At 29.2% G+C, this 25,790-nt stretch overlaps 4 protein-coding genes across 13 annotated transcripts; 2 read left to right on the forward strand and 2 right to left on the reverse strand.

Annotated features, from left to right (window-relative positions):
* Positions 1–18: 18 nt before the first annotated feature.
* Positions 19–22,062, forward strand: LOC126923917 (elongation of very long chain fatty acids protein 6-like). Of its 3 annotated transcripts, none has more exons than XM_050737877.1 (3): positions 19–34; positions 20,217–20,561; positions 21,225–22,062. In XM_050737877.1, the coding sequence occupies exons 2-3, from the start codon at positions 20,233–20,235 to the stop codon at positions 21,760–21,762; spliced, it is 867 nt and encodes a 288-aa protein (XP_050593834.1). In that variant the 5' UTR covers positions 19–34; positions 20,217–20,232; the 3' UTR covers positions 21,763–22,062. The 3 variants fall into 3 exon arrangements, with proteins under 3 accessions (XP_050593834.1, XP_050593838.1, XP_050593839.1); XM_050737881.1 differs by lacking the exon at positions 19–34 and adding an exon at positions 17,369–17,503 and having other exon boundaries at positions 20,155–20,561; XM_050737882.1 differs by lacking the exon at positions 19–34 and adding an exon at positions 18,602–19,215 and having other exon boundaries at positions 20,155–20,561.
* Positions 589–4,487, reverse strand: LOC126923837 (E3 ubiquitin-protein ligase MSL2). 2 transcript variants are annotated; one of them, XM_050737735.1, is made up of 5 exons: positions 3,771–4,487; positions 2,811–3,046; positions 2,223–2,417; positions 1,797–2,112; positions 589–1,019 (listed from the first exon to the last, which is right to left on the reverse strand). In XM_050737735.1, exons 1-4 carry the CDS (start codon positions 4,348–4,350, stop codon positions 1,840–1,842), a joined length of 1,284 nt encoding a protein of 427 aa, XP_050593692.1. In that variant the 5' UTR covers positions 4,351–4,487; the 3' UTR covers positions 589–1,019; positions 1,797–1,839. The 2 variants fall into 2 exon arrangements, with proteins under 2 accessions (XP_050593692.1, XP_050593700.1); XM_050737743.1 differs by having other exon boundaries at positions 2,883–3,046; positions 3,771–4,486.
* LOC126923753 (U2 snRNP-associated SURP motif-containing protein) lies at positions 4,819–13,211 on the forward strand. Of its 2 annotated transcripts, none has more exons than XM_050737517.1 (20): positions 4,819–5,132; positions 5,204–5,243; positions 5,336–5,452; positions 5,525–5,621; positions 5,880–6,194; positions 6,555–6,619; positions 6,926–7,091; positions 7,300–7,463; positions 7,619–7,681; positions 8,982–9,025; positions 9,112–9,216; positions 9,295–9,522; positions 9,609–9,851; positions 10,002–10,188; positions 10,286–10,472; positions 11,019–11,152; positions 11,383–11,471; positions 11,640–11,799; positions 11,918–12,069; positions 12,810–13,211. In XM_050737517.1, exons 2-20 carry the CDS (start codon positions 5,220–5,222, stop codon positions 13,087–13,089), a joined length of 2,820 nt encoding a protein of 939 aa, XP_050593474.1. In that variant the 5' UTR covers positions 4,819–5,132; positions 5,204–5,219; the 3' UTR covers positions 13,090–13,211. The 2 variants fall into 2 exon arrangements, with proteins under 2 accessions (XP_050593474.1, XP_050593485.1); XM_050737528.1 differs by having other exon boundaries at positions 4,819–5,004.
* Positions 13,785–24,779, reverse strand: LOC126923892 (uncharacterized). Of its 6 annotated transcripts, XM_050737864.1 has the most exons (4): positions 24,553–24,742; positions 18,246–18,393; positions 15,212–15,379; positions 13,785–15,077 (listed from the first exon to the last, which is right to left on the reverse strand). In XM_050737864.1, the coding sequence occupies exons 3-4, from the start codon at positions 15,354–15,356 to the stop codon at positions 14,233–14,235; spliced, it is 990 nt and encodes a 329-aa protein (XP_050593821.1). In that variant the 5' UTR covers positions 15,357–15,379; positions 18,246–18,393; positions 24,553–24,742; the 3' UTR covers positions 13,785–14,232. The 6 variants fall into 6 exon arrangements, with proteins under 6 accessions (XP_050593821.1, XP_050593786.1, XP_050593775.1 ...); XM_050737829.1 differs by lacking the exon at positions 18,246–18,393 and having other exon boundaries at positions 24,553–24,779; XM_050737818.1 differs by lacking the exons at positions 18,246–18,393; positions 24,553–24,742 and adding an exon at positions 16,262–16,630.
* Between the last annotated feature and the right edge of the window lie 1,011 nt (positions 24,780–25,790).

The raw sequence follows: 25,790 nt of genomic DNA on the forward strand, positions 1-25,790 counted from the left end.
ATACAAATATATCAAACGTGAAAGTTACAACTATGTATTTAAAAATACAAGTATTTAAGAATATATGTGTGTATATATATACATATATATAAATAAAGAATAAATTACCACTTCATCTGCAACTGTAAGGAAGATTGGATTAATAGAATTATATTAATTGTTCAAAAAGAAATTATCTTTATTGTGGGACATACTATCATTTTTATAATTACACAAAGAAGCAATTTCAACCATGTGTATATATAACTGCAACTATTCACAGCCCTGTGATAAATGCGTAAAATTAAAAGCAGAATTCAAAAAGTTCAGTACCACTAACAAAAATATATCTTGCACATAAATCAAAATTCAAAAACTCGAAAATCGACAAGGTATCTATATATGTGGTATATTATTCGCGTATCATCAACCACCTGTCGCATATTCATATGTATCAACAATACATATACATGTATGCATACGCATTACGTACGTACATACGTACGCATATATATATGTACAGCAATGATACGCGTATCATTGGTTAAAAATTACTGTCATACTGACTCGTTTAAACGCAAAGGTAAGAAATCATTAATATCCTTATGATTTATACGATATAATATATCATATATTTTTCGATATTTTTTAACAAAATTTTAAACATATATCTATTATAAAGTCAATTTGAATTTTTATACATATTTACGCCATTTAAAACTATAGATTCTATAATATGAAACAAATTTTAATTTACTCTTTATAATATTTTGTAATACAAATGAGACATTTAATATTTCTCTAATTCTCTGTCAGTAGTATAAAGTTCGCGAATATTTTGTATATTCGTATGAACTCACATCGTGTTCCAAAAGTAGATAAATAATACCTGATTGGCCATTAACGTAATTTTCATAAATGAGAATATATTGACACTTGTTCGACCCTTTTAAGTATTAATATAATTCAGGGACGCTCGATTTGACTCTCGCGGGAAAAGGGCGCCTGCCACTGCTTGACGACAAAGCTGCGGACAAAGCCTGCAAGTGACATCAGCAGTCAAAATAAAGCAAAGATATTGTTGAATAAAAATTTATTATATCATCCTCGGAATAATCTTAAACGTACGATGCAAAATACTCCTAAAACTTAACGATTAAGGAAATAATCTTGTAAGAATTTCAATTTTTACATCCTACTTATGTAAATGAATTTTTATTTAAGTATTTATTTAACTATTAATCATATAAACATGATCTTTTTCACTTTACCGAAATAAAGTAATAGTAATAGTAAAATAGTAATAGTTATTTCTGTAATAACTACTATTATTTGAAATTTTTGCAGGTAAAAAATTTTATTTGTAAAAACCTGGAACAAATGCAACTTGACCTTCAAAATTTTTATACGACGTATTAATTAAAAAATTTCATTATAATCTTGCACGATCTCTACATTTAGCAGGATTGCTCCCCATGAAAGTGTTACTTTCATACCTGCTAATCTCTGTGTAAGTATAAAATGTATCTATAATAGGTTCAGCAGCTCTGACATAATAGAAAACTAATGGGTACAACTAACCAAAATAGTGTATACTAAAAGAAAAGCTATAGAAGTATATTTGAAAATATTTATTGGGTATTGTAACAATAAAAAAAGTGTTCAAACAAAATATTAAAAATAACATCATCATCAATGTATTTGCTATATATTAATTGCATACTATCCTTTTGTCATGTAGTTTGAACTTTATCCTATTTGAGGAACGTCTGTCTTAACTGCTTTTCTCTGCTGCTAATTCTTTACATTACACGTACCTTATTATATTGTACATGACGATTGACAATATCGCTTGAACTGTCACACGTCGATCTGTATATCACTGTCTTCGGCTTCGCTTTCGGTACTAATCATAGCATCTTCTCCTACTAACAAGGCTGCAGGTAGATTTTGTGGAACATTGTCGATATCTAATCTCGGAGTTGAATAAACATTTAATACTTGAATCGTTGTTGGAGAAGTTGAAAGGCATTGTGACACTGATCCTAAAGGATCTGAATTTAGTGTGTCACAATCCAAAGAAGTTGATAGTTGTAATTGTAAGTTATGTAACTCAGGTATATGCGGTCGAATCTAAAATGTAAAACAATATACGATATAACCAATTACACTGTTTAAAAAAAGAACTTTGGAGATACAATTTAATTAATTTTATTGATGCTATAATATTGTAATTTTTCTACCTTCAACCCATCTGCTGTATGAGGATTTCTACAACCCCTGCATCTACATTCAACGCAAGGTTTACTTTCAACGTAACAAGGACAACGTTGACCACAACATGTTAATTTCCCAGGTATTGCTGTAGCATTACCACATCTACATCCTTTTCTTTTACTTCGAGTAGAATTTGATCTTGGTTTTTTAAAAGCTGATGACTGTTTGAAGTCAAATAAATTCGTTATCCTTTAACTATTACAGAAAATTGGACTAAAGTAAGGATTATAGATTAATGCAGACATAAGTATTTAATGAATAAAAAACATAATATGTCATAAAATGCAATGTAAAGTTAATATCTGCATCAATCTTAGTATGGGACCTAGCAAAATATATATTCAAATTTAAACTAGTGTTAGTCTTGAAATATAATAAAGAATGTTAATTGAATATAAGCTACGTTATTAAGTGTTATACAAATCTAGAAATATGATTGTACCTTACAAGTAATATTAACGAGGATGCACGTCATTTAGCATTTAAATAAAAGTTATAGTGCAATGTAAACTTCCTGTAAGGCATAATATTAACCGAATATCTATTGAAATTACTTTGCTGCCCTTTGAAGATTTTTTCTGAGAAGGGGTCCCATATTTAAGGTGGGAAGATGGAATACATTTTACCCCTCCTACAGAGCTGTGTGAATTTCCATCCATATCCTGTTGTCCTACTTCTGTATCATCTGTAGCTGCTGCTTTCCGTTTTATTGTTATTTTGTTACCAGATCCAGCATACATCACAGAGTATATCGAAGATCCATTTGATACAGTACGAATGGCAGGTGACTCTACAAATACATAAATAAGTTTCTCTACATAAACAAATATATCTTTCTGCTTTCTTATATAATTAAAAAACATTTTAATAATGTGACAAATTGAATTAAGAGATAATATAATATTTACAATATTTTAGAAAAATATTATGATTGACAGATTACTTTTTTCATTTTTTTTCTATTCTAATATTTCATATGTGTAGAATCTTTTTTTTGAATAAATCAATAATAGTAAACCATGACCTTTTTGATTCAGAATGACTTTCTAAACACATAGATAGAACTATTCAATATTTTTTTAGGATATCTTGCATCAGGGTAAATCAGTTAATGTCGAAACTGCTTCTGATATTATAAAAATATATATCAAGGACAAATTGTTATATTAAAAATAAAGAATCTTATTCATTATCATAATATTTTTGCTTTTCTTTTTTTTTTTTAATTAAATAACTTCCTTAAATATTATTTGATGTAGCAAAAGCAATAAGGACATTTAAAGTTTTAATAAATTTAAATAAATTTTAATAAAAATATAATGGAAGGATCTAAAATATTTGAAAGGACATTTAATAAAAAAAATTATTTTTTTTATCATTATATGCATAGTTTTAAACACTATAAATTTCAGTTCTAAAAATTATTTGTCTTTTAGTTGAATATCCTAGAAAGTATAAATAACATTATGATACAAATAATCTTATATTATTATAACAAAAATAATATACTATACCAGATATACTTTGTGACACTGCTTCAGAATTTTGTATAGTATTTCCTTGAGTTTGAGTTGAGGTAGTACTTGTATAAACACATGGTAAAATACTGTACGCAGATTTTGACAGACCCGCCGTACTTTTAAATTCATCTTTAAAGCCAGAACCCTCTTGTATGAGTTCCATCAGGCTACTAGCACCGATAGCTGATGCATTATTACCTGTTTTATTGGAGGACACTGAAAGTATTAAACTTCGATAAATGTTTGTATTTGTCAAGTATTCACACAATTTCTTATAACACTGTAACAGTATTCGTAATTGAACATTTTCAACATATTTGTCATAATCCTTGCACCAACCACATGACGGTTTCAATTTTTTACGTCCACCTCTACAACCACGACACACATGATGTTGACAATTAGTTTCAGTTGGTGTATGAGGTTCGATTAACAAATTTGAACACACAGTACAACTTAAACTTTGTCGCAAGTACGGAACTAGCCTGTATAAATCTGTCCATGAATTTGGATCATCGGTATCCGCTTGTAAAACTAACCGACACGTTGATACGTAAAGACTTGTGGCATTCATCTTCCTGTTTTGAAGTCTCTTAAGAGCCCCATAAGCAATATGTATAGTTATATCGGAAAGTTAATTAAACAAACAGAACATATTCACTACACACAAAACAAAATATCCGCCATATTTAATTTTCTTTCATTTGTATTTATAGAGGGCTCTCTCTGAATTACTCTGACTGCAAAGTATTGCTAGATGGGAAAATCTCTTAATGAAAAATTCCTAAATAGCTGTTAAAAGATTTAATAAAATTAATAATGGCAAAAATATTTCAAGTTATATTTAATACCATATTTATCGTTACTCAATTTTATTAACAGTAATAGTTTTAAGACTGAACACTTTTTATCTGTTAACATAACTTATCTACATATACAGCCTATAGTACGGTATTTAATCAGACAGTACTAAAAGTAAAACATAATGTTTGATTGACGCACATCTTCTATTTAGCTTATATATGACTATTCATTGTATATTGTATATTGCATATACAATTATCAAACTGTGACCGAAGATACAATACGTGTTCAATTTACGGTTACTCAGTTCTTTGACGCAAAATGTATTGAAACACAGATGTTTTTAGAAATATTAAAATAAACTTTACATGATAATGTTTAATAATAAAAATTTTTAAACGCGTCTTTCAAAAACAATTATAAGGTATAGATATTTTCTATGTTAATAACAATTTTTAATACTTATGGACGATGTAAAACTTCGTACATATGTTCACAAATTTTAATTATCATTTTTCATAAAATTTATGCAAAATTTTCCTTTGTTTAAAAGTAAGTACTATATACTGATATATCCTTGTAAATCACTATCGTTTGATATTACAAACTGAAAATTTTTTTAGGTTAAATTATTTACAAATGGCAGATAAAGCTATTATGAAGGTAAAATTAAATAAATTTATTTCATATTTCAATTTAATTTTAGTATTTTTATATCATAATTGCTCCCATTAATGATTACTTTAAATATATAGCAAATAGCAGAACAAAAGCTTAAAGCGTTTTCTATTGGCACAATGGGTAAAAGACCATTGAGTAAAAAAGAATTAGAAGAACAACGTAAAAAAGAACAAGAGCAAGCTGCAGCTCAAGTAAGCAATACAAAATTAAATATTATAATTGTAAAGAAAGAAAAACATATAAACATTTATTTGTATATATAGGCATTTGAAGAATTTGTAGCAACATTTCAAGAAACACCGAATAAAACAACTAGCAAAGTTTGGGTAAAAGCAGGGACTTACGATGCAGGCAAACGACGTAAGTTAGTCTTATTCTGCGAAATAGGAGATATAAATTTGAGATAATCATAGTTTGAGATTTATGAAATATATCAGCAATTTTTGTTTTGAAAATAATGTAATAAAATATACTTGTTGAAAATATATTTGCTAAAGGAAAGCCATATAAATAATTTATGTTCTAAACTATTTGATTTATTACTTATTACATATTATATTGTTGACTATGATTGCTGTAACTTAAAATTTTATGTGAAAATATGTATTTGTTCAATAGAGGAAGATACACGTGAAAAGGGAAAACTTTATAAACCACAATCAAAAATATCGGAGCTTGTAGATAGCAGATCATCAGCCGAACAAGCACAAGAATACGCAAGATTATTAGGATCAAATGAAAGAAAATTAGATAGATTGGGCAAAAAGAAAAAGGAAGGTGAAAAAAAGAAAAGCAATCTTGAATTATTCAAAGAAGAATTAAAAATGATACAAGAAGAACGAGAGGAAAGACATAAATATAAAGGTGTAGTGAAAAACGTTATTTCTACCCAGTCAGAGGATCCAATGTTAGCAGCGTTAAAATGTGTTGAAGGTAATTTAGTGATAAAGATACGCTCAATCACAATCTTATATAATTATAATCGCTCATAAAAAAAGAGTCTTGAAAAAACAAAATTGTTATTTTTTAAGCTAACTTATTTTAGTGTAAATAATTATTTCTTATCCCTGTATTAACAATTTAAATTTATTAAAATATATTAGGTTGCACATCTTCATATCCCGATTCACGAAAAAATAATCTGCATAACCTTATTGATGATCCACATCTCCTAGCCCTGATTTATGAGGGTAAACAGTACCCATTTCTAGAATTTCCTCTACTTAATTTTAAATATGTTTGTTTCTCAGTATTAAAATTATATTAAAAATATAAAAACGCTGTTTTTCATAGATGGATCATTTGACAATGGTGATCCTAACACAACAAATCTATATTTGGGGAATTTAAATCCAAAGGTATGAATCAAGTTCAAATATTAATTTTGTATTTGCAATAGATTTACATCATAGATATATTTACATAATATATCTATATCACATGACATTTATTAGTATAGTATTTAACAAACTTTATAATTTTTCTTGCAAAATTTTAAAAAAATTGTACACTATTATGTAATTTATTTCTGTATACTATTATATATTACAACAAAATGAAAATTAATATTTAGAATTATAATTCTGTATAAAATATTCCATGTAAAAATTATTAATAGCAACCTATTCTCGTATATGTATGTTTTATTCTTATGTTTAATGTAGATCACGGAACAGCAATTGATGGAAATATTTGGCAAATATGGACCATTGGCTAGTATTAAAATTATGTGGCCACGTAGCGACGAGGAAAAGGCCAGACAAAGAAATTGTGGTTTTGTTGCATTTATGAGTCGTAAAGATGGAGAAAGAGCATTAAAAAATCTTAATGGTGAGAAGATAGCTATATTATTTTAAATTTACAAAAAGTGGTCGTTCATCCGTTAAATTAATGTTTAATATTTATGAATGTTCATCGGTGTGAATATTTTTGCTTTCCATTTCTTTTTAATGATTGAATACATTGGATATGAATGAATATATGTATATTATTATGATGTGATTATACAGATGTTTCATTACAATATAATGTTAATTAGGTCGTGACATAATGCAGTATGAAATGAAATTAGGCTGGGGGAAGAGTGTACCGATTCCACCTTATCCTATTTATATTCCACCAGCTTTAATGGAAATTACCCAACCACCACCTCCGTCTGGTCTTCCATTTAGTGCTCAACCGCACCGCCGTGATAGACATAAGGTATATGATATAAACAAGATTAGGATATATTAAGGTCGTTGACCAAAAATATGGAGTTGTAATTTACATGATTGATCAATAATGTATTAATGATTTATAATTATTTATAAAAGAAATCAATATAAACTTGTGTAATTTTATAAATTTGATTGTAGATACCACCTCGCAATCGTAATCTTCAAACAGCAGACCCTCAGGAAAAAGAAAATTTTGAAAAGGTAATTCTTGTCCACTAATAAAAATTTTTATTTTTTGCAAAAACATTTGTTATAATTTTATATATCAATGTTTTATTAGAAATTAATGTTTATGTTTAAAATATCCTAACAATAACTGTGCCAAGTAATATAATAAGAAAGATTGAAATAATTCTTATGTGCTTATAATATACAGAATGACGTAATTCCTTATGAAAAAGAATAAGAGAAAATGTAATATGACATTTTTTCATTCAAGGTTTGGTCTTTGAGAAAGATAAACTTCAAAATTTACTGTATATATATCTATACTATATATGTATGCAGTTATGGCTAAGATGTAATTAAGATATGATTTGTAGAATGTAGACTATAGTTAAGTATGTAGATTATAGTTAGATTATAGTTAACTAATTAATTACTTAATAAATTAATTAACAAAGTTACTTAAGTAATCAAAACGCTCTAACTTTGTTTAAACGGGGGCACATATATTCGTAATCAGATAGGCATAACTTTGTATACAACCGTAACATTTTTAACATTTCCAGTAGTTTTGTACCTGATGTGATATTATTAAAAAATAACATTAGATTATTGTTACAGCGAATTCGGACGAGCTGATGACATTCTGATAAATGAAATGTGCAATGCATACACACACATAGAAATCAATGTACATATTTAATTGCTTCGATATGTTGAGTTCGTCAGAATGCCGAATTCGTCCGAATATGCGTTCATTATAATCACAACCTCAGATAATTTCTTAAAAGCACAATAGGCATCGGAAATCACTCGTTAAACTATATCGTACAATATTTTAGCCATAATTGCGTAGATATACAGTAAATTTTCGAATTCTATTTTCTCAAGAATTAAGCCTTGAACAGAGAATTTTATGTCACTCTTTTCTTATCTTTCCATAAAAAATCATCTTCTAATAAAATGTGAAAAATAAGTATTTGTTTTAATTTCTGTGTACAATAATAATAATAACTTTAGTACGGACGCGTTAATTGAGCAAAGATTATTTTTCTGGTTTTATTATATTTCTGGTAAAGAAAATTTTAAAGACAAATTTAATTCTGTAATTCTTCTGTAATTTCTATTAATATCTATGAATTTAACATACTTATTTAAAATATAAAAATATGTTATTTATTATACATAATATTTATATAAATAGCTTTATAATTTATTATAATTTATCTGTTACAAATTCCATTATACCAAATTGACGACAATTATGTTTGGGGTGGATCAATTTGACTGGAATGTTCAATTAACTATAACCATTGCACTGTAATGGGAATTATAGGTTTTACAAAATGCAGTCGTCAAAGTGGTTATTCCTACAGAAAGGTATGTTGTTATTTCTGCTAATTAAAAATAGATATATCACAGTACTTTGCTTATAAATATTAAAGAAGTAAATTTTTATGTTACAGAAATTTAGTTATGTTAATACATAGAATGGTAGAATTTGTAATTCGGGAAGGTCCTATGTTTGAAGCAATGATCATGAATCGAGAATTAAATAATCCAATGTTTAGGTTTGTATAATGTCAAGTAACTATGAAAAATTAGTATTTTATTACATTATATACAAATTAATGATATTTTAATTTTAGATTTTTATTTGAAAATTATTCTCCAGCACATATTTATTATCGATGGAAATTATATTCCATATTACAAGGAGATGGACAAAAGGAATGGCGCACTGAAGACTTCAGGATGTTTAAAGGTGGAAGTGTGTGGAGACCTCCTCCTATTAATCCATGGACACAAGGAATGCCTGATGAATTGATTGAAATGGAAGAAAGACAAGAACCTAGAAGAGGCAGTTTGTCAAACAGGTGTTACAAATATTGCAGCTGTTTACTAATTTTATTTATGATTATTAAAATCCTTTTCCAACATTTTATTATATTTTTATTTATAGCCAACGAGATCGATTGGAAGATTTATTACGCAATATTTCACCTGAAAGGATAAAAGTTGCAGAGGCAATGGTATTTTGTATAGAGCATGCTGAAGCAGCAGAAGAAATCTGTGATTGTATTTCGGAATCATTGTCAATATTACAAACTCCTGTTAATAAGAAAATTGCGAGATTATATCTCATATCTGACATATTACATAATTGTGGGGTAAAAGTAAATAATGCTACCATTTATCGAAAGGCGTAAGTTGTTTTATTTTAGTTATAAAATTTTTAAATTTTAATTTTAAAATATACAAATTAGTGATTCATTAAGTGTATTGGTGTCTGTCATATAGTAGTTAATGTAATTGTTGATATGAATTGACATCAGTGAATGTATTTTTAATGCAGATTTGAAACTCGACTTTTGGATATATTTAACGAAGTTCATCAAGCTTATAAACAATTTGATAGCAGATTAAAAGCAGAAGGATTTAAAGTTCGTGTAATGAGAATGTTTAGAGCATGGGAGGATTGGGCAGTTTATCCACGAGACTTTCTTGTTAAATTACAAAACACCTTCCTCGGCCTTGTTTTGGTAAATTTAACGCTGTATATCGTAAATCCTTCGTATTAGCGAAATAATGGGAAGTGAACGCGAAAGGTAAAAATAAAAGGTAATTTTATTTTTATAGATAGATGAACCAGAGCCAGAAAATGATGAAGATATTGATGGAGCACCTTTATCAGATGTAGATGGAGATGGTGCAGAAGATTTGGATGGAGTACCATTAGACGGTGCTGCTCTTCTTAAGGGTGCTATGAAACATGGCTTAACACCACAAACAACATCTAACTATGATGACATTGATGGTGTACCTAGTAAGAATATTTGAATTGTACAATGTTAAAAGATGTGAATGATATTTATAAAGTATGATTCTGGACATTAAGACAATGACGAAAGTTCGTGTACAAAAATGTAATGGCACTAATTTTTTTAAATTATAAACAATTTAATTTTACGCTAGAAATACAGCTATGTTAGCTACTGTAGGCCAATGGATCAGGTAACAAAATCTTTCTCTCTATTTTACTTACACTTTGCAATTTTTATTCTGAGGAGACAAAGTGAGAAGCCTCAAAGCTTGGGTACGTGAAGTGTGAGCGAAATACAGAGAAAGGATCATCAGCTGATTCATTGATCCACGCCTACACAGTTGTCGGTGTATCTATAGCACAAAACTAAAGCAAGCCTCAAGTAATATTTTTATTACATTAACTTTCTCTATAAGTATAGCTTTTTTTGCACTGTGTATTTTTATTATTACTCGCTATTTCATATAGTTACTGAATAATATTTATACTTATATACATTTTATATATTTATATTTTAATATTACAGTACATATCATCATATGTTTTCAGTGGATGAGGATATAGATGGCGTTCCTATGGATGAAGATGACTCTTTAAATGTACAAAGTAAAGAAGATGAAAAAAAACCATCAATTCCTGCGGGTTTTGTACCATCTCGTTGGGAAACTGTTGATCCTGATCAGGTTGATACAATTATTTTGCAAGAGGAAATTGTGTTAAATGAATCGCTTTTCGAGTCAGATTAGATTCAAATTGTAGTGATCTAATTGTAACAACAGTAAAAAACTATAAAAAAAAAAGTGGCGGGAAGTGTCCTGTGATTAGCTATTTTTAAGGAAAATAGATCACGATTTCTTTTATAGTACTATTTTATGTTTCTCATTTTATAGAATAAGTTATTTTATTATATTAGGTTGAGGCACAAGCTATGACAACTAGTAAATGGGAAGAATTGGGACAAAATGATGATTCAAATTCTCAAGATACTAGTATGGATTCCAGGTAATACATAAATGTTCGACTGTTTACTTATTTTTTCAAATAATGCAAATATTACACAGTAATTAGATTAAAGAAATACTATATATACACACATCATCTTTGCATGTTTCAAGTAATAATCTGATATTTTAATAAAATTAATAATTACAATAATCTTTAATTTGATAGTGGTAGAGATTACAATGAAGAAAGAAGGAGTCGATTGCGCGAAATTGAAGTTAAAACAATGCAATATCAAGATGAATTGGAAAGTGGCAGAAGGACACTAAAATCTGGTATGACAATTCAAGGACAGGTAGAACATTATAGAAAAAAGCTGATAAGAAAGGTAAAATTTTCTGCTTATAACATTATTTTAAGTTCTAATATAATCTAATAGAATAGATTTTATAAAATATGTTTATCATAGAGCTTTTATTATACAATGATTAAATCTTTTATTATAGAGTGAAAGGGAGATGAAAGATGTAAAAAGCGAAGAACGTGACGATGAACGACGAAGAGAAAAAAAGCGAAGCACGACTCCAGAATCTCCAAGCCATTATAGAGATCGAAGACGGAATTCGACAAGTCCATCAGCTAAAAGTAATAGATATAGGTAAATATTCTTAAAAAATAATTTATCGCAGAGATTCCGATTCAATATGAAAAAATATATAACAGAAAGATGGTTGAAACAACAATTTATTGACATTACATAAAGAATATATGGCTATAAAAAAGATTTTAATAATATCCTCTTGTTACAAAAAAGAATTGATAATATTTCGTGTTTTTTTAAACAGTATCATACTTTATATTACATGTTAATAAGAAAAATTTGCAAATTATTTACTAATAAATAACAACTATTCGTAAAATATACATAAATAAAATATACCAAACAATTACAGACATTTTCAGAAAGTAGACAGTGATTAAAGTGAGTGCCCAAACTGCATCATACTTTTAGAAATACATTTTTGCTTTTTCTTTAATGAATTCTAATGCATTCTGCAATTAAATACTTTACACATATGTTATATATTACAGTTTTAAGAGAATTTATGGATTGTGATTTAAATACAAATCAAATTATTTTCAGGTCAAATAATCGAAATATGTTATATTAGAAATTTCAAATCAAATTACTTTATCATAATTAATATATAATTATATAAATATAAATTGAAAGATATATCGTTATTTAAAACAATCTAAAATAACACCAATTTTGATAAAACGAACTGGAATATCCTATATTTAAAAGTGTGAAAGCAATTAACAGTTTCAATTATAAAATGGGCTTCAAACCTAGATTATAATTTTATTACAAAATATTTATTCATTAAATTTCAGATCACGCAGTAGATCACCACGTGGTAAACGTAGATCACGATCGCCATATAAAAAGAGAGTACCAATGACACCATCTCCGCCACGTATTCGACGAACACCTTCTCCTTCTTTTTCATCCAGAATATCTCGTAGATCACCCAATAGCGAACGAAATGACAGAAAAAGAAGGGCTAGATCGCCATCATTATCACCACCACCTCCACCACGTACTTCGAAACATAGAGCTAATAGTCCCCCTTCTCCATCTTCACGCAAATATAGACATAAGCATAAATATTAATATACTTTACATTTTTTCTATATTATAATGTTAATAGAATTACAAAACAAATTACGTTACAGAAATTGTTACATAAAATTAGTTAATGCAATACTAATTGTGTATTCAATAGTTTACAATAATTTTCTTTTCTTTTAATATTTTCCTTCCTATAACTTTCTTTAAGTGAATTTATTTTATATGCATATGCTGTTTATATATATGGTACGTGATAAATGCGTGCATGAAAAACACAGCGATAGAATACTTAATTACAATAAAAGAGGATTCTATTTATACATATACCTCTATTTATATTACTAGTATATAATCGCATTATATGTATAAAAAAAGTGTACAGATTTAAAACTCAAAGGTGACTTTCTTATTGCCTTTTGTCACTTTATTGTAATTATGTAGTTGAAAATAAAATTAATTAGAGTATTTGAAATATTTAAAAATTAAATTTCATTATATTAATCCGTGCATGGGCATACTTCAGATATTTTTCATGAAGTGTTACATAAAAATTTTGTCGGATTTTATATAAATTGATTAGTTTATGTATAAATTTGTAATAAAAATATTGTCAAAAAATGCTTTCTAATACAGTTTTAATTTCTATTATTTAAGCACATCCGATTAAATATGTGTAAATAGATACATTATTAAGTTATAATGTTTAAATTCTTGTTCTTTGTAAAATAGCACAACAGTGACATATTTCAAAAGATGTATTTGCAAAAATTTGGTGTTCATATAACGAAAAATGATACAATAAATGAAAAAACTTAAACAACCAATCCAGCAATTACAATAATTCGTTCTCAATATACCCCTAATATTTTTATGATTTCTTAATTGCACAAGTAAGTGTTTAATTAGATAAAGAAAATCAAAAGTCGCATAATACATTATACTTCCATAAATGAAAATGAACCCTTCCTCAATACTCCTAATTCTCTATATATTTTCTGATTAGTTGAGTACTGATCACATGTTAAAATTTGTACGCATGCTCCACTTTCTTTTGATTGCGTTAAGCATATTTTTAGTAATGTCATTACTTCATCACTTTTCATTTCTCCTATTTCTGGTAAAACTCAGAAATATACTAATGGTTGCTTCCATCTCTTTTCCATTTTTTTTCTTTAAATTATAGATTCAGACCCACCTCCGTATTGTGCTCTCAGCTGGTAAATGACATCCACTTATCCTTAGCTTATTATAAACAGATGCAGAATTGTAAAATATCATTTTTGCTAAATCTTGTTCTTCGGTTGTATATGACAAATTTTCACCTTTCAGTTGCAACTTAATGAAAGTCCTTACGACATTGCTTTTGCACCCATGTCTATCTAAAAATTCATCCACAGTCTCTACTTTGCGCAACTTGTTATAAAAATGATCTCTAGAGGTTTTGATTCGTTTGACTTTTCGTTTCAGATATTTCAATTGTGCTTTTAAATCTCTATTCTCTTTCATGAGCTGAACACATTCATTTTCCAATTTCATTTCACAAAATGTTTTATTTTGAGAATTTTCAATTTGTACATTGTAGTTTGTCATTTCTGGTTCAATCATTAGCCATTGCATTGTATCCTCATTGTCACAAAATGTAAATGGCACTCTTGTATAATTCAGCACTGGTTTATTAACACATAATTCTTTTTCTTCTTCTTCTTCTTCTTCTGCTACTTCTTCTTTTCTTGTGTTTTGTTGTTGCTGTTGTTGATAGTTGTGTTGTTGTTCGTCTCCTTTTCCTCCTTCTTCATTCCCTTTTTCCTTGTCTTCTCTCACCAGCTGTCTTTCATGTACATCCTCTTCTTTTTTTTCTTTATTTTCTAATATATTTTTTGGTGGTTGAGGTACAGCATCCATTTTCAACATTTTCCTTCTACTGATATTTTGTGTACGGTTTGGTTTAAACATTTCGGGTGAGAAATGTTCAGCACAGATACCCATTCTTCTTATGGTAGAGCTAGCATAATATTGTAGAGCTGGATTGCCTGATAAAGAATAATAAGAAATATAAAATATAGGTAGTAACAGAAAGTAATATAGGTAGAAAGAGTAATATTGATATACAAAATTAACAAATGCCAAACATACATAACGTACAGTATTAACACCCTGTACTTACCAACTCTTGAAATCCATTCTTTACGAAGCGGATTGTTTTCTTTCGGAAAGCAATAAAGATGATTTCCTCGAAGTCGACTGTTGTTACATTTTATGTAGGCGCAAATATCCACTAATCTAGCTGCTGTGTTCCTCTGCAAATCCATAGCCTGAAAAAACCTAAAACAAACTACAAGAAACAGTATGCAAATTCAAGAAAATTTGCTCTTTTAGCACGAATACAAACGAACGAACGAATAAAACGAAAATTCAAATAAATGGAAATGATTATACTACACAAATATTGGTCATCTATCGTCGTTCATACATGCAAAGAATTAGATCGATTTAATTGTTTCGTCCGATTTGTTACGACTGAAGATACATGAGGTAGATCTTTCAAATGAAATTTCTAGTTAAAATTGTTCATAATAACAGTGAGGCCAACAGTTTAGACCAACCGAGTCTAAGCGAATGCTCGCTGTTCGCCCCATTTTAGTAAAATTTGATAAAATGAAATTGCAAACGAGCATTCGTTATTTAAATTTAAATCTAATTATGTATAATCTAAATATGTGCAAGAAATCATTCGCTTAGTATTTCGCCGAACTTCGAACGAATGCTTGATTACACTTTCATCTGATAATACGTTTTCGTCCCGCAGCTCTTTCACAAATACTCCATTAATTTATAATAATTTATAATGCATTAATTTATCACAATTAGCGTTAATTAGCATTAATAGCATTAATTCGTAGCAATTAAAATTAATAATTTATTTTATTCTACCTATTATCAACAAAATCTTTGTATTCTTTCAAATGATATTTTATTTCTATTTAATTTTATTTTTTAGTTTTAAATATGGTACTTAATCTATATCCGCTCAAACCAAAGCCATCGATCGCTCGTGCTAAATTTTCTGCTCAGGGCAGTTTGATAATTTCACATAAGAAGAAACATTATCACGAAATGTTTCATAATTTATTATTAATGGATACATAATTGTCATGTTTAATGTAGTTATCATACCGCGAGCCATCAAAAGTTTTGCATTTTTAAAGTTTGGTACCTTTAACCACTAGGCCAGTATAGCTTACTTTAGGTTTACTTAACGTTGGCTTACTTAACGCGATAGCCATTTAAGTCGAGACTGTTTACTTGTGCGAAACTAAAGCTAAGCTAAAGCAAGGTACAACGCAGATAATTATTCATCGCATATTTAAACGTATTAAATAAACATTATATTCTGTTACTTTTTTACACATTTGGATAAAGGATAGTTGAGAGGAAAATAAATGAAACTCAAAATTGCTCTTGGTAACTTGCATGTTGAATGCAAAAATGTAGCACGAACTTTGATTTATATTTGCAAATAATTTTATGAGTAAAATGGAATAAGGCGTGTAATGCGTATGGATATACGAAATGCTTGCCGCGTATAACTTGCCCTAATATCGATACGCGTTTGTGAGATCTCTCGTTCGCGAAAGGATCAGATTACTTATCACCGCATTATTACCGCATAAGTCACTTTACCATTTAAAAGATTCGTAATTTATTTTTTTGTATATTTTTAAATTTCTGTTTAAGCTTTTCAAAGTTTGTTGCTTGGAAATTTATAGCGGACATATACACAACGAAGCTCCGGGTATAAAAGTCATTGAATTATATTTTCAAGATCAAGGCTCCAATATTCTAACGCTATTCTAAGAAGAGATGAAACCAACATTGAAATTAATTTAATTAAACCTGCTAAAATAATTAAATATTGTAATCCATTCTTTTATTAACCCATCGGGGACTACGTCTGTACGTTGTACGGACTTTCCTTTCGTTCATATTGGCCAAAGCGCATTGCTCGCTAGTAAAACATTAATGAAAAATGAGAATGGAAATAATCCATCTGATGATTCAACGCAAATTCATTCTTAAGGTTCACGTCATGGTCACCCGAGTATTGTATTGCAATAGTTAATTGTCTATTACATTAATAAGCCACAATACGTAACGAGACTATATTTAACCTTTATATACATTATTACATACAAATTTTACTATTATAATTACACTAGCAGTGCCTCATCACAGCGTAAACGAAGTTTTAGGAAGATAAGATGTTTTATGTAATATGTTAATAAGTGCATCTTAGAAGAAATAGATTGATGTTGAGAGTGGGATGGCTGATATATACTTGAAACTTTTCTCCTTAACTGACAGTAATGGTTGGTTAACTGAGCATGTAAGAAGAAAAACGGCAAGTGACTCACTTTTTGTCTTGTCTTATTAGATCCAAATAATATTACGCAAAACTGTAAGTATTAACGTTCGTGTGTTCTATTTTTTAACAAGAGAAATCTAATCTGAAGTTGAAAATCTGATCCACGATTTATTTTAACAGAGTAGATATGAAACGAAACAATTTTAATAAGTTTATTTGATATATGGCGTGGAATTTTATGACTGTTCGTATTTATACAATTGTGCGTATTTACAAAAATAAATTCAGATGTTTGTTTGCGGTATGTTTCCTTTATACTTTCAGTAAAATTATCATGTATTTTATTAAGAAGAGAAAAGAAAAAAGTTTGATTATTTGATTATTCTCTGTGGTATATCGGTTATGCTCCGTATAATGTATTGTTTTTTATAAATTGAGTTAATTATTTTCCCCAATGCACCGGCTACTCCCCGAATCGTTTTGTGTAATTTACTTTATTATTTTTTGTCAATTTTTAGATTTTTAATAACGATACCTTCTCTCAACAGTGAATTTTTATCGAATAAAAATGTAATCCTTCCACGTTTTGCTTTACTTTTATCGTAAAATTTATAATAGGAGCATTTACTCTGCGGTCGACGTGTATACTCGTCATTGCTTGATTTTACCTGCGAATCCCATAACGGATTTTTGAAACTAAACTCCGCGGTTAACAAATTAAAATATATACATACGGATATTTCTGTATCATAAATTTACACAAATCGAAATTAATTTGAAATTACGTTATGGGTTAATAGGTTACACACAGTTAAGATTGCCAATGATAACTTACCGACCGTCCGGGTTTATACAGTTTATCTTAATTTTTAAGGCATCCAAAGACGTCTGAATTATGTTTCCCACTCCTAGCTTGTTCCTTTATCTAAAACCATTACCAATCGTCCTTGGATTAAATTTACGATTATATATCATACATTATACTGAAAATTTAAAAGTCATTTGTTACGCAAGTAATCAAATGAATTCTTAATACTTTTTATAATACTTTATAAGTAGGTATACGTTTTTTATTCATAAACAATTCTATTTATTAGTATATTTATCAGTAATTTAGTATAAAAATATATAAATATATATATATATATATATATATATATATATATTTAATATTGAATTTAATTATTCGTAAATATTTGTTTAATGAAACTGTAGAACTGTCACATTCTCTTTCATTCCGATGAGTTTTGAATATATTTTCGAGGGCATAATTTTGAACAATTTCTCCCTGTATATACAATTGTCGTTCGACCATAGTTTTCGAGATATTCGCAAAAAAGCTGTCGATAACACTACAGTGAATTATTCTGTTTATAATTGTGCGTCCGTAACAGCGTATGAGTTCGTATTGGTTCGTAACAGCTTTGATTACTAACTGAGACCTAACCCTTGTATTTTGTTTTTTTTGGGTACAACTCCGTCGCGACTGTATATGCGAGACTGTAACAAATGTTTGTTATAGTTCAATTATTAAAATTGAATATCATTTGGATAAGTTCTTTTAATCCGGCCGTGCTGTGGCTGGATTGAAGAAAGCTAGGTTAATACACGTTGCACGTGGTACCTTTAAGCTCGTCCAATCGTCGATGCACAACTATAGATATTCGGTCATCCCTTAAGCTCGTGCCGACTTTTGTGTATACATTTCATGTATCGATTTATAAACATACAGCGATAATGCACTTGAAAAATGGGAAGAAGTTGTACAACGAGAGGGAGATTACATTTTTTCATGAAACTAAAAGGTATGTAAACAATCTTAACATATATAACTGCTTGAAAAACGGAACGAACTTATGGGATGACCTAATAGAATTCTGTAATGAGCAAGAAAGCTGTAATGGTGCAGGCATCTTTTCGCGAATATCGCGGGAAGTAAGCGAGTAAAAATCATCGAAATAGAAGGGTAGTTACCTTTTTTACAGTTTCACTTTAAGCAGGCTTGCCAAAGAAATAAAAGTAAATAAATTCATACGCGTTAGTAATGTTCCCTAAAAAATTTTTCTTTTCCATTGCATTATTCATTACATACAAATAATGTTCCTACTTTGTACGAACTACTTTTATATTTTCTATTTATTTCGCGATTATGATTATGATCTATAATATAATTTACAGAAGTTTCTACCGTGGAATATCGTATCTAATCTAAAAGATAATTAAAAGTATCCGGATTTCAAACAGAAAAATTTAGGGATTTTTATGCTCTCTACTCTAGAGCAGTGTCATTTTATAAATGACAATCCTACGCACAGCAGATTTGAACGTTCCGTTATAAAATTTCATATAGTATTTTAAAATCGTATAAAATTAAATATAAATATAAATAAATATAAATAAAATAAATATCGTATAAAATCGTATATGTCAGATTGTTTGAAAAACAATTTATTATTGAAATAATCTAAAGTATTTTTTACAAACGTTAGATTAATTCGTTTGATATGATCAATTCATTTGTTGCCTGGTATTTTTACTTGTTCCTTAATTTCAATAGCAACGACTAATCTGCAAAAGTTACTCTGAACTATCATTCTAAATTTTTTGTATCTGTAGTAATATTTCATGTTAAGTATTAATTAAACATTATTAATTTGTTCTGTTAATATTTTATATTATTTGTAAATATTATATCTCCTATATTTAAGAAAGTAATTTCAATAATTGGGGTTTTTGCTTTTCAGTAAATTGGCAGCAGAAGTGAAAGTTACACTTTTTCCTTAATTTTCTAACGACCAGCGAGTAGAAAAAGATATTCCAAGATGGTAGACAAATTTAATCACGTGGCGCTAACCGTACCTAATTACTCGTATACCTTCAATTTTGAGAAAAACTTTGTTTACTCGGATGCTCTTACGACAATTACGAACCATTATCCGAACTGTTTCTACTATTCTGCCATTTATGTCATCCTAATTTTTACTGGAAAGTATTACATGTCAAGTAGGCCGAAATTGGAACTGAGAGGTGCGCTTGCCTTATGGAATATATTACTTGCGGTATTTTCCATTTTTGGATTTCTTAGAATGTCGTCGGAAATGTATCACGTATTAAGCTATTATGGGTTCTACCATAGTGTTTGTGTACCTAGGTAATTTAACATTCGTACCTTATTTTAGCTTTTAAAATATTTTCCGTATTTTTCATCAACTTGAAAACTAATCATTAACTAAGTATGTATTGTTACAATTATTTACGAAAGCGTACTATCCAACGACCTCGATCACCTCGAAGTACGTTCCTAAGGTCATCATTTTGAACAACTTGGTGAAAATTGAAAGATAGCAACAACAATAACAACAACCACAATATGCCCTTTATTCTGGAAAATTCTTTCGTACGACAGTAAATAAGACAGATATTTAGGTGATTCCGTTTGGCTAGTTCATATGGTATATTAACGTATTAAAACACTCATTGAAGTAATCTTATGTTGTTTTATATTTGAAATGTATTTTACAATTATAGTGCCTTTATCGTTTAATTTTTCGAGCCTGGTCCTACTCTACGTATAAAAATATTAGAACCTAACGATAATGAGTTTGCAGTGGTACTACGATCGTGCTCGTTGGATACAAAATTAATGGTCGATGATTCGTTCATACATATGACACAATTATCACGTTTCTTTATTATCGAATATTGCGGGCGACATCCATCTCTCATCAAAGCGGTACATGAAATCAATTTACGAAATAAAACGATATTCTTAAAATGTTAATTCATAATAAAACCATAATTATGTTCTTTCTAGCTTCCTTACGCAAGATCCCGTTACTGCATTTTGGTCACTGTTGTTCATCCTATCAAAGATCGTGGAGTTCGGCGACACAGCTTTTATTGTACTACGAAAACAGCCGTTGATGTTTCTACATTGGTACCACCATATAACAGTCTTTCTTTACGCATGGCTATGTTTTATAGAGACTACAGCATACGCCAGATGGAACGCTGTAGTAAACTTTTTCGTTCACTCCTGGATGTATTCTTATTATGCTCTGAAAGCAACGCGCTTCGATCCACCAAAATGGATCGCCATGATGATCACTACGTTACAGACAGTACAAATGATTTGGGGTTGCTTCGTAACTATTATGGCTTACAGCTATGTAAAAAGCGGCCAAGTCGAATGCCACGTTAAGCTCCAAAACGCGAAAATTGGTCTGCTGATATACTTGAGCTATTTCATTCTCTTCGGCAGATTCTTCAAACAGGCTTACATGTCTAACAAACATGGAAAGAAAGTCGGAAGGAAGAGTGATACTAATGACAAGCTCATCAAGGTTAATTGAAGCACGTACAAATTTCTGAAAACCTTTTCTGAGGATACACACAAGTGACGTCTCTCGTAAATATTTTATCAGAATTATTTTACAAGTACATACATTTACATTTATGCATATGCATTTCAAGAAATGTAATAAATTTTTCAAGTCTTTGTTAATAAGTGGTCGTGAAAGTTGGTTGCGGTAGGATGAAAATCACGAGTAAAATAATATAACATCAATTGTTGTACATTGAATTTAGCAATAAATTTCATGGCAACTCGCTTAGTACGAGTACATGAATTAATAAAAATATTTTTAAGGAGATTTTGAAACCCTTTTTCTTTAAAACTGATTTTTCAATTATTCGATGAATCTATTTCGGAACGTTGTAACGTTTCTTTATAAAACAGTATGACAAAATTTTATTCCAGTGAAAATAAATATATAATATTGTAATATCGGGGAAATTTAGATATAAGATTTTTCCCTGATACAATTTAGAATTTACAGTTTATTTACAATGAATAGATTACATTAGTTAGATTAATTAAACAGATATTAGTTAGATTATATTAAATAGATATTAGTTAGATTAATTAAACAGAAAACGATGGTTGTTTAATTTGAACTAAGTGTACCAATCTTACTTTAATTCGACCACTCTCGCAACTAAACAACGCTAACAACTCAATCTCTCAACAACTCTAACAACTCTCGCAACACGACAACGCTACAACTCTACTCTTCGACTCCTCGATTAACTTTGACCTCTGACTCACTCTCGCTTCTCGGTCAACTCTTTCAATTCAAATCGTACCTCTCCATTAGCGTTATTTTTTCCTCTCTCTAATCCCATCCTGTTAACGCTCCGCAAGAACTAGATGACCTTAGTCACATAGGCTTTTTTTTTCTATGTAAACTAACAAGGACAACTAACCGAAGGACAGGCGATATTGTTTTGATCAATCTCTACTCAGGTTTTTTCCTTACGATATTACAATATGTGCATTTAATAATGCGATATGCAAGTTAAATGTTCGTTTAAATAATTTATATTTTATTAATGTGAATTGTGATTGAAAACTGCATAGCAACAAGGATACACTAAACACAGTGAAACCTGTACAGCAAACTTGCCATACTTTTACTAAATTCAATAACATATTTGTATATGATATATCTATTATTGTGCATGACAAAAAATATATAATGAATAGCGTGTGTTGCAGAATTCCCGAGCGAGCGACCCGTTGTCCTTTTTTTCTATATAGCTGCCTATTACATTAGCTGATGTTTCTCTTAACTCTAAATTTCTGCCTAAGCTGATACGTTGAAACCGGTGTCACGTAAGAGACACAAAAAATAGATCGCCGATGATCTGCTCGCGTCGCAGTTCGAACGTTTTACGAATAAGGTGAAAAAATTGTACTTTGTATATGATAAAATTTATTATCACGTCATTTATTAACGTCACAGAATGATAGTTCAAGGTGTTACAAGAAAATGATTTAGTGTTACAATATACTGATTCAAAATGTTTTAATTAAGACAAGATGTTTTAATGAGGTTATTTTGGAAGGTTTTTATACTGAGATTTTAGTCTCTCTGGAGGAGTTGTCGTCTGGTGTATCTCAGAGGCGTCTATTCCGTTACTATTTGGTTATTGTTTCGGTGACTGTGGCACGCAGGATGCCTAGCCTATCCTATTACTGTTTCTGAGCGGGTGGTCTTCTTGAGCGTTAGTTTAAAATTAAAGAACTAACCCTTAACCCTTTTAGTGTCGAACTACTTGCTAATATACATCGACAGGGCTAAATATTATTTGACATTATTTATTGAAAAAATCCACAAGTATTCCAATTATGGGATATATTACGCGATGTATACCGTGGAGGATAGGTTATTTATTGGTTACTAACGAAAGCAGATATTACTTGTAACCGTTCGTCACGTATATCTGAAATAAATAAATATGATCGTACAAAGTCCTTGTTACAACACAAATCCAGTTAACGGAGATACTCGTCAATATCGATAATCCGCAATTAATTGCCTTGATCACTTATAATCGTTAATGTCGCTTGCGATCGCGTCCGTGTATTTATACTAGTTGGGGTTAGGTTAACATTGTTTTGCCCGGAGTTATTTTTACATTGCTCATAATTTAACGGTCTTGACAATCCAAGGTAAAACCACAACCTGATTCAAAATTCAAATGTTGACTCATGTGCCGCTACAATACCACGATAATGGTAAAGAAAACCTGATATGCATTAAGGTCTGCAGAGAATTATATACAATTCTAACTATTCCCATCATCTTCTCATAGCTTCAACTTTATTACAATCCGTTATTAAGATAAGAAACTTCTCATCGGAGGGTACCACATCGATAGATTCCAACTAAGATCATACAGATAATCATAACATATATGAAATGTAATATTACACGTAATAATAGAAGATTTTTATCAGATTTATCTGTTTCTTTCTTCATTTTGTTTTCTTTCTATCATTTATAGTAGTACCGATTGTTTATTACTTTGTTTTTAGAAAATTATTATTGCCATTATTATTATTTTATTAATAATATTAATTTTACTTTTTATTATTATTTATTAATATTTTATATTACGTTTCATTATTAATATTATTTTATATTTTCGTTTTCTATTATGTTTACCCATGCTGTTGTTACACTATTTATTAATATTAAGTCTTTTGCTTTTTCTCTGTCCTAATGATGTTAATGAACGTACTAATATGTAGTATACATAGCGTTTCGATAAACAAATAATTTAGTAAACATACGTACCATCAATTTTGTCACGACGGCATTGCATTGCCCGTATGCGAAACACAGCACAACATCGGATTGCATATTTTCATTTTCTTGTTATAAGACTACGAGAACTCCTTATCGAGCCATTAGTTCTTAAGTGTACGATATATGATAACTTGTACGTTAACTTCACACTATTCGTATTGTAACCTTACTACGTAAAAGCTCTTTGGCAATAAATATGCAAAAGAAAAACACAGCACAAGATAATCTTACAATCTGACAGATCGCGTCGTCATGTGCATTAGCTCACGTATAACGAATCTAAGAGTAGCAATTTCACGGATAATTAAGTCATAGAAATAAAAAAAACAGAAAAACCGCTGCATATGAGATCTCTTATTTCCATGTATAATAACGCTTGCACGCTTGTAGTAAATATGTGTAAAATAGTAATACTGATCAATGAGCAGCGTCAGTGTGTGTGTCTGATAAGACAAAGATAGAGGAGACCTCTATGCAGCGTTCTCTCTCTATTCCCATATCGCATTCGCTTAAACGGTAATATAGAACACATGACATATCACTCGCGTACACTATCTTTATTCTTTATACCTTTATGCTAAAAGTTCATTCGCATTAGTCAATTAACTGAATTCAAGCGGCTGGGGTACGAAAAGCTTGCTATTTTGCTTGGTTTGAAATATTCTTCCAAATTTCTACGCTTGTTTTCATGATAATTAAGTTTCTTAACTTCAGGTAATTTGAAGCACTTTACTAATATATGATATATTATTGAATTTAAGAATCTTTCAAGTATCCCTTGGCTTAAAAGAGACAACAGCAAATGTATTATGTATGTACATAATATTTTCATGAATAGACTATTTCCATTGTAGATGTTTTTCTTTAAATATCCATTTGAAGCTTGAATTATAAAGTAATAATTGAACTACCTTCATTCTGAACAAGGTTTAAGGATATTGTTCATTTATTTTAATCAAATTAAATTTAAAACATTAATATTTTATTTTTACATCTCTTGAGAGTGAAATACTGGAAGAAAATTTTTATTTTCTTACTTTTTTTACTTTTGTTTATTGATATGTATATTACATTAATTTCTTTTAAATAACTATACGAAATTTATTTAGAACTCTTATTCATTTAGATATTAACTTTCAATATAATATTACAAAGATAAAATTTTTAAATGTAATTTTATCTCTTAAACTTAAGTTACCATAATTAAACGGTTGTGTTTTAGCCAT

Source organism: Bombus affinis, chromosome 2, assembly GCF_024516045.1.
Source record: "Bombus affinis isolate iyBomAffi1 chromosome 2, iyBomAffi1.2, whole genome shotgun sequence".
Classification (NCBI taxonomy): domain Eukaryota; kingdom Metazoa; phylum Arthropoda; class Insecta; order Hymenoptera; family Apidae; genus Bombus; species Bombus affinis.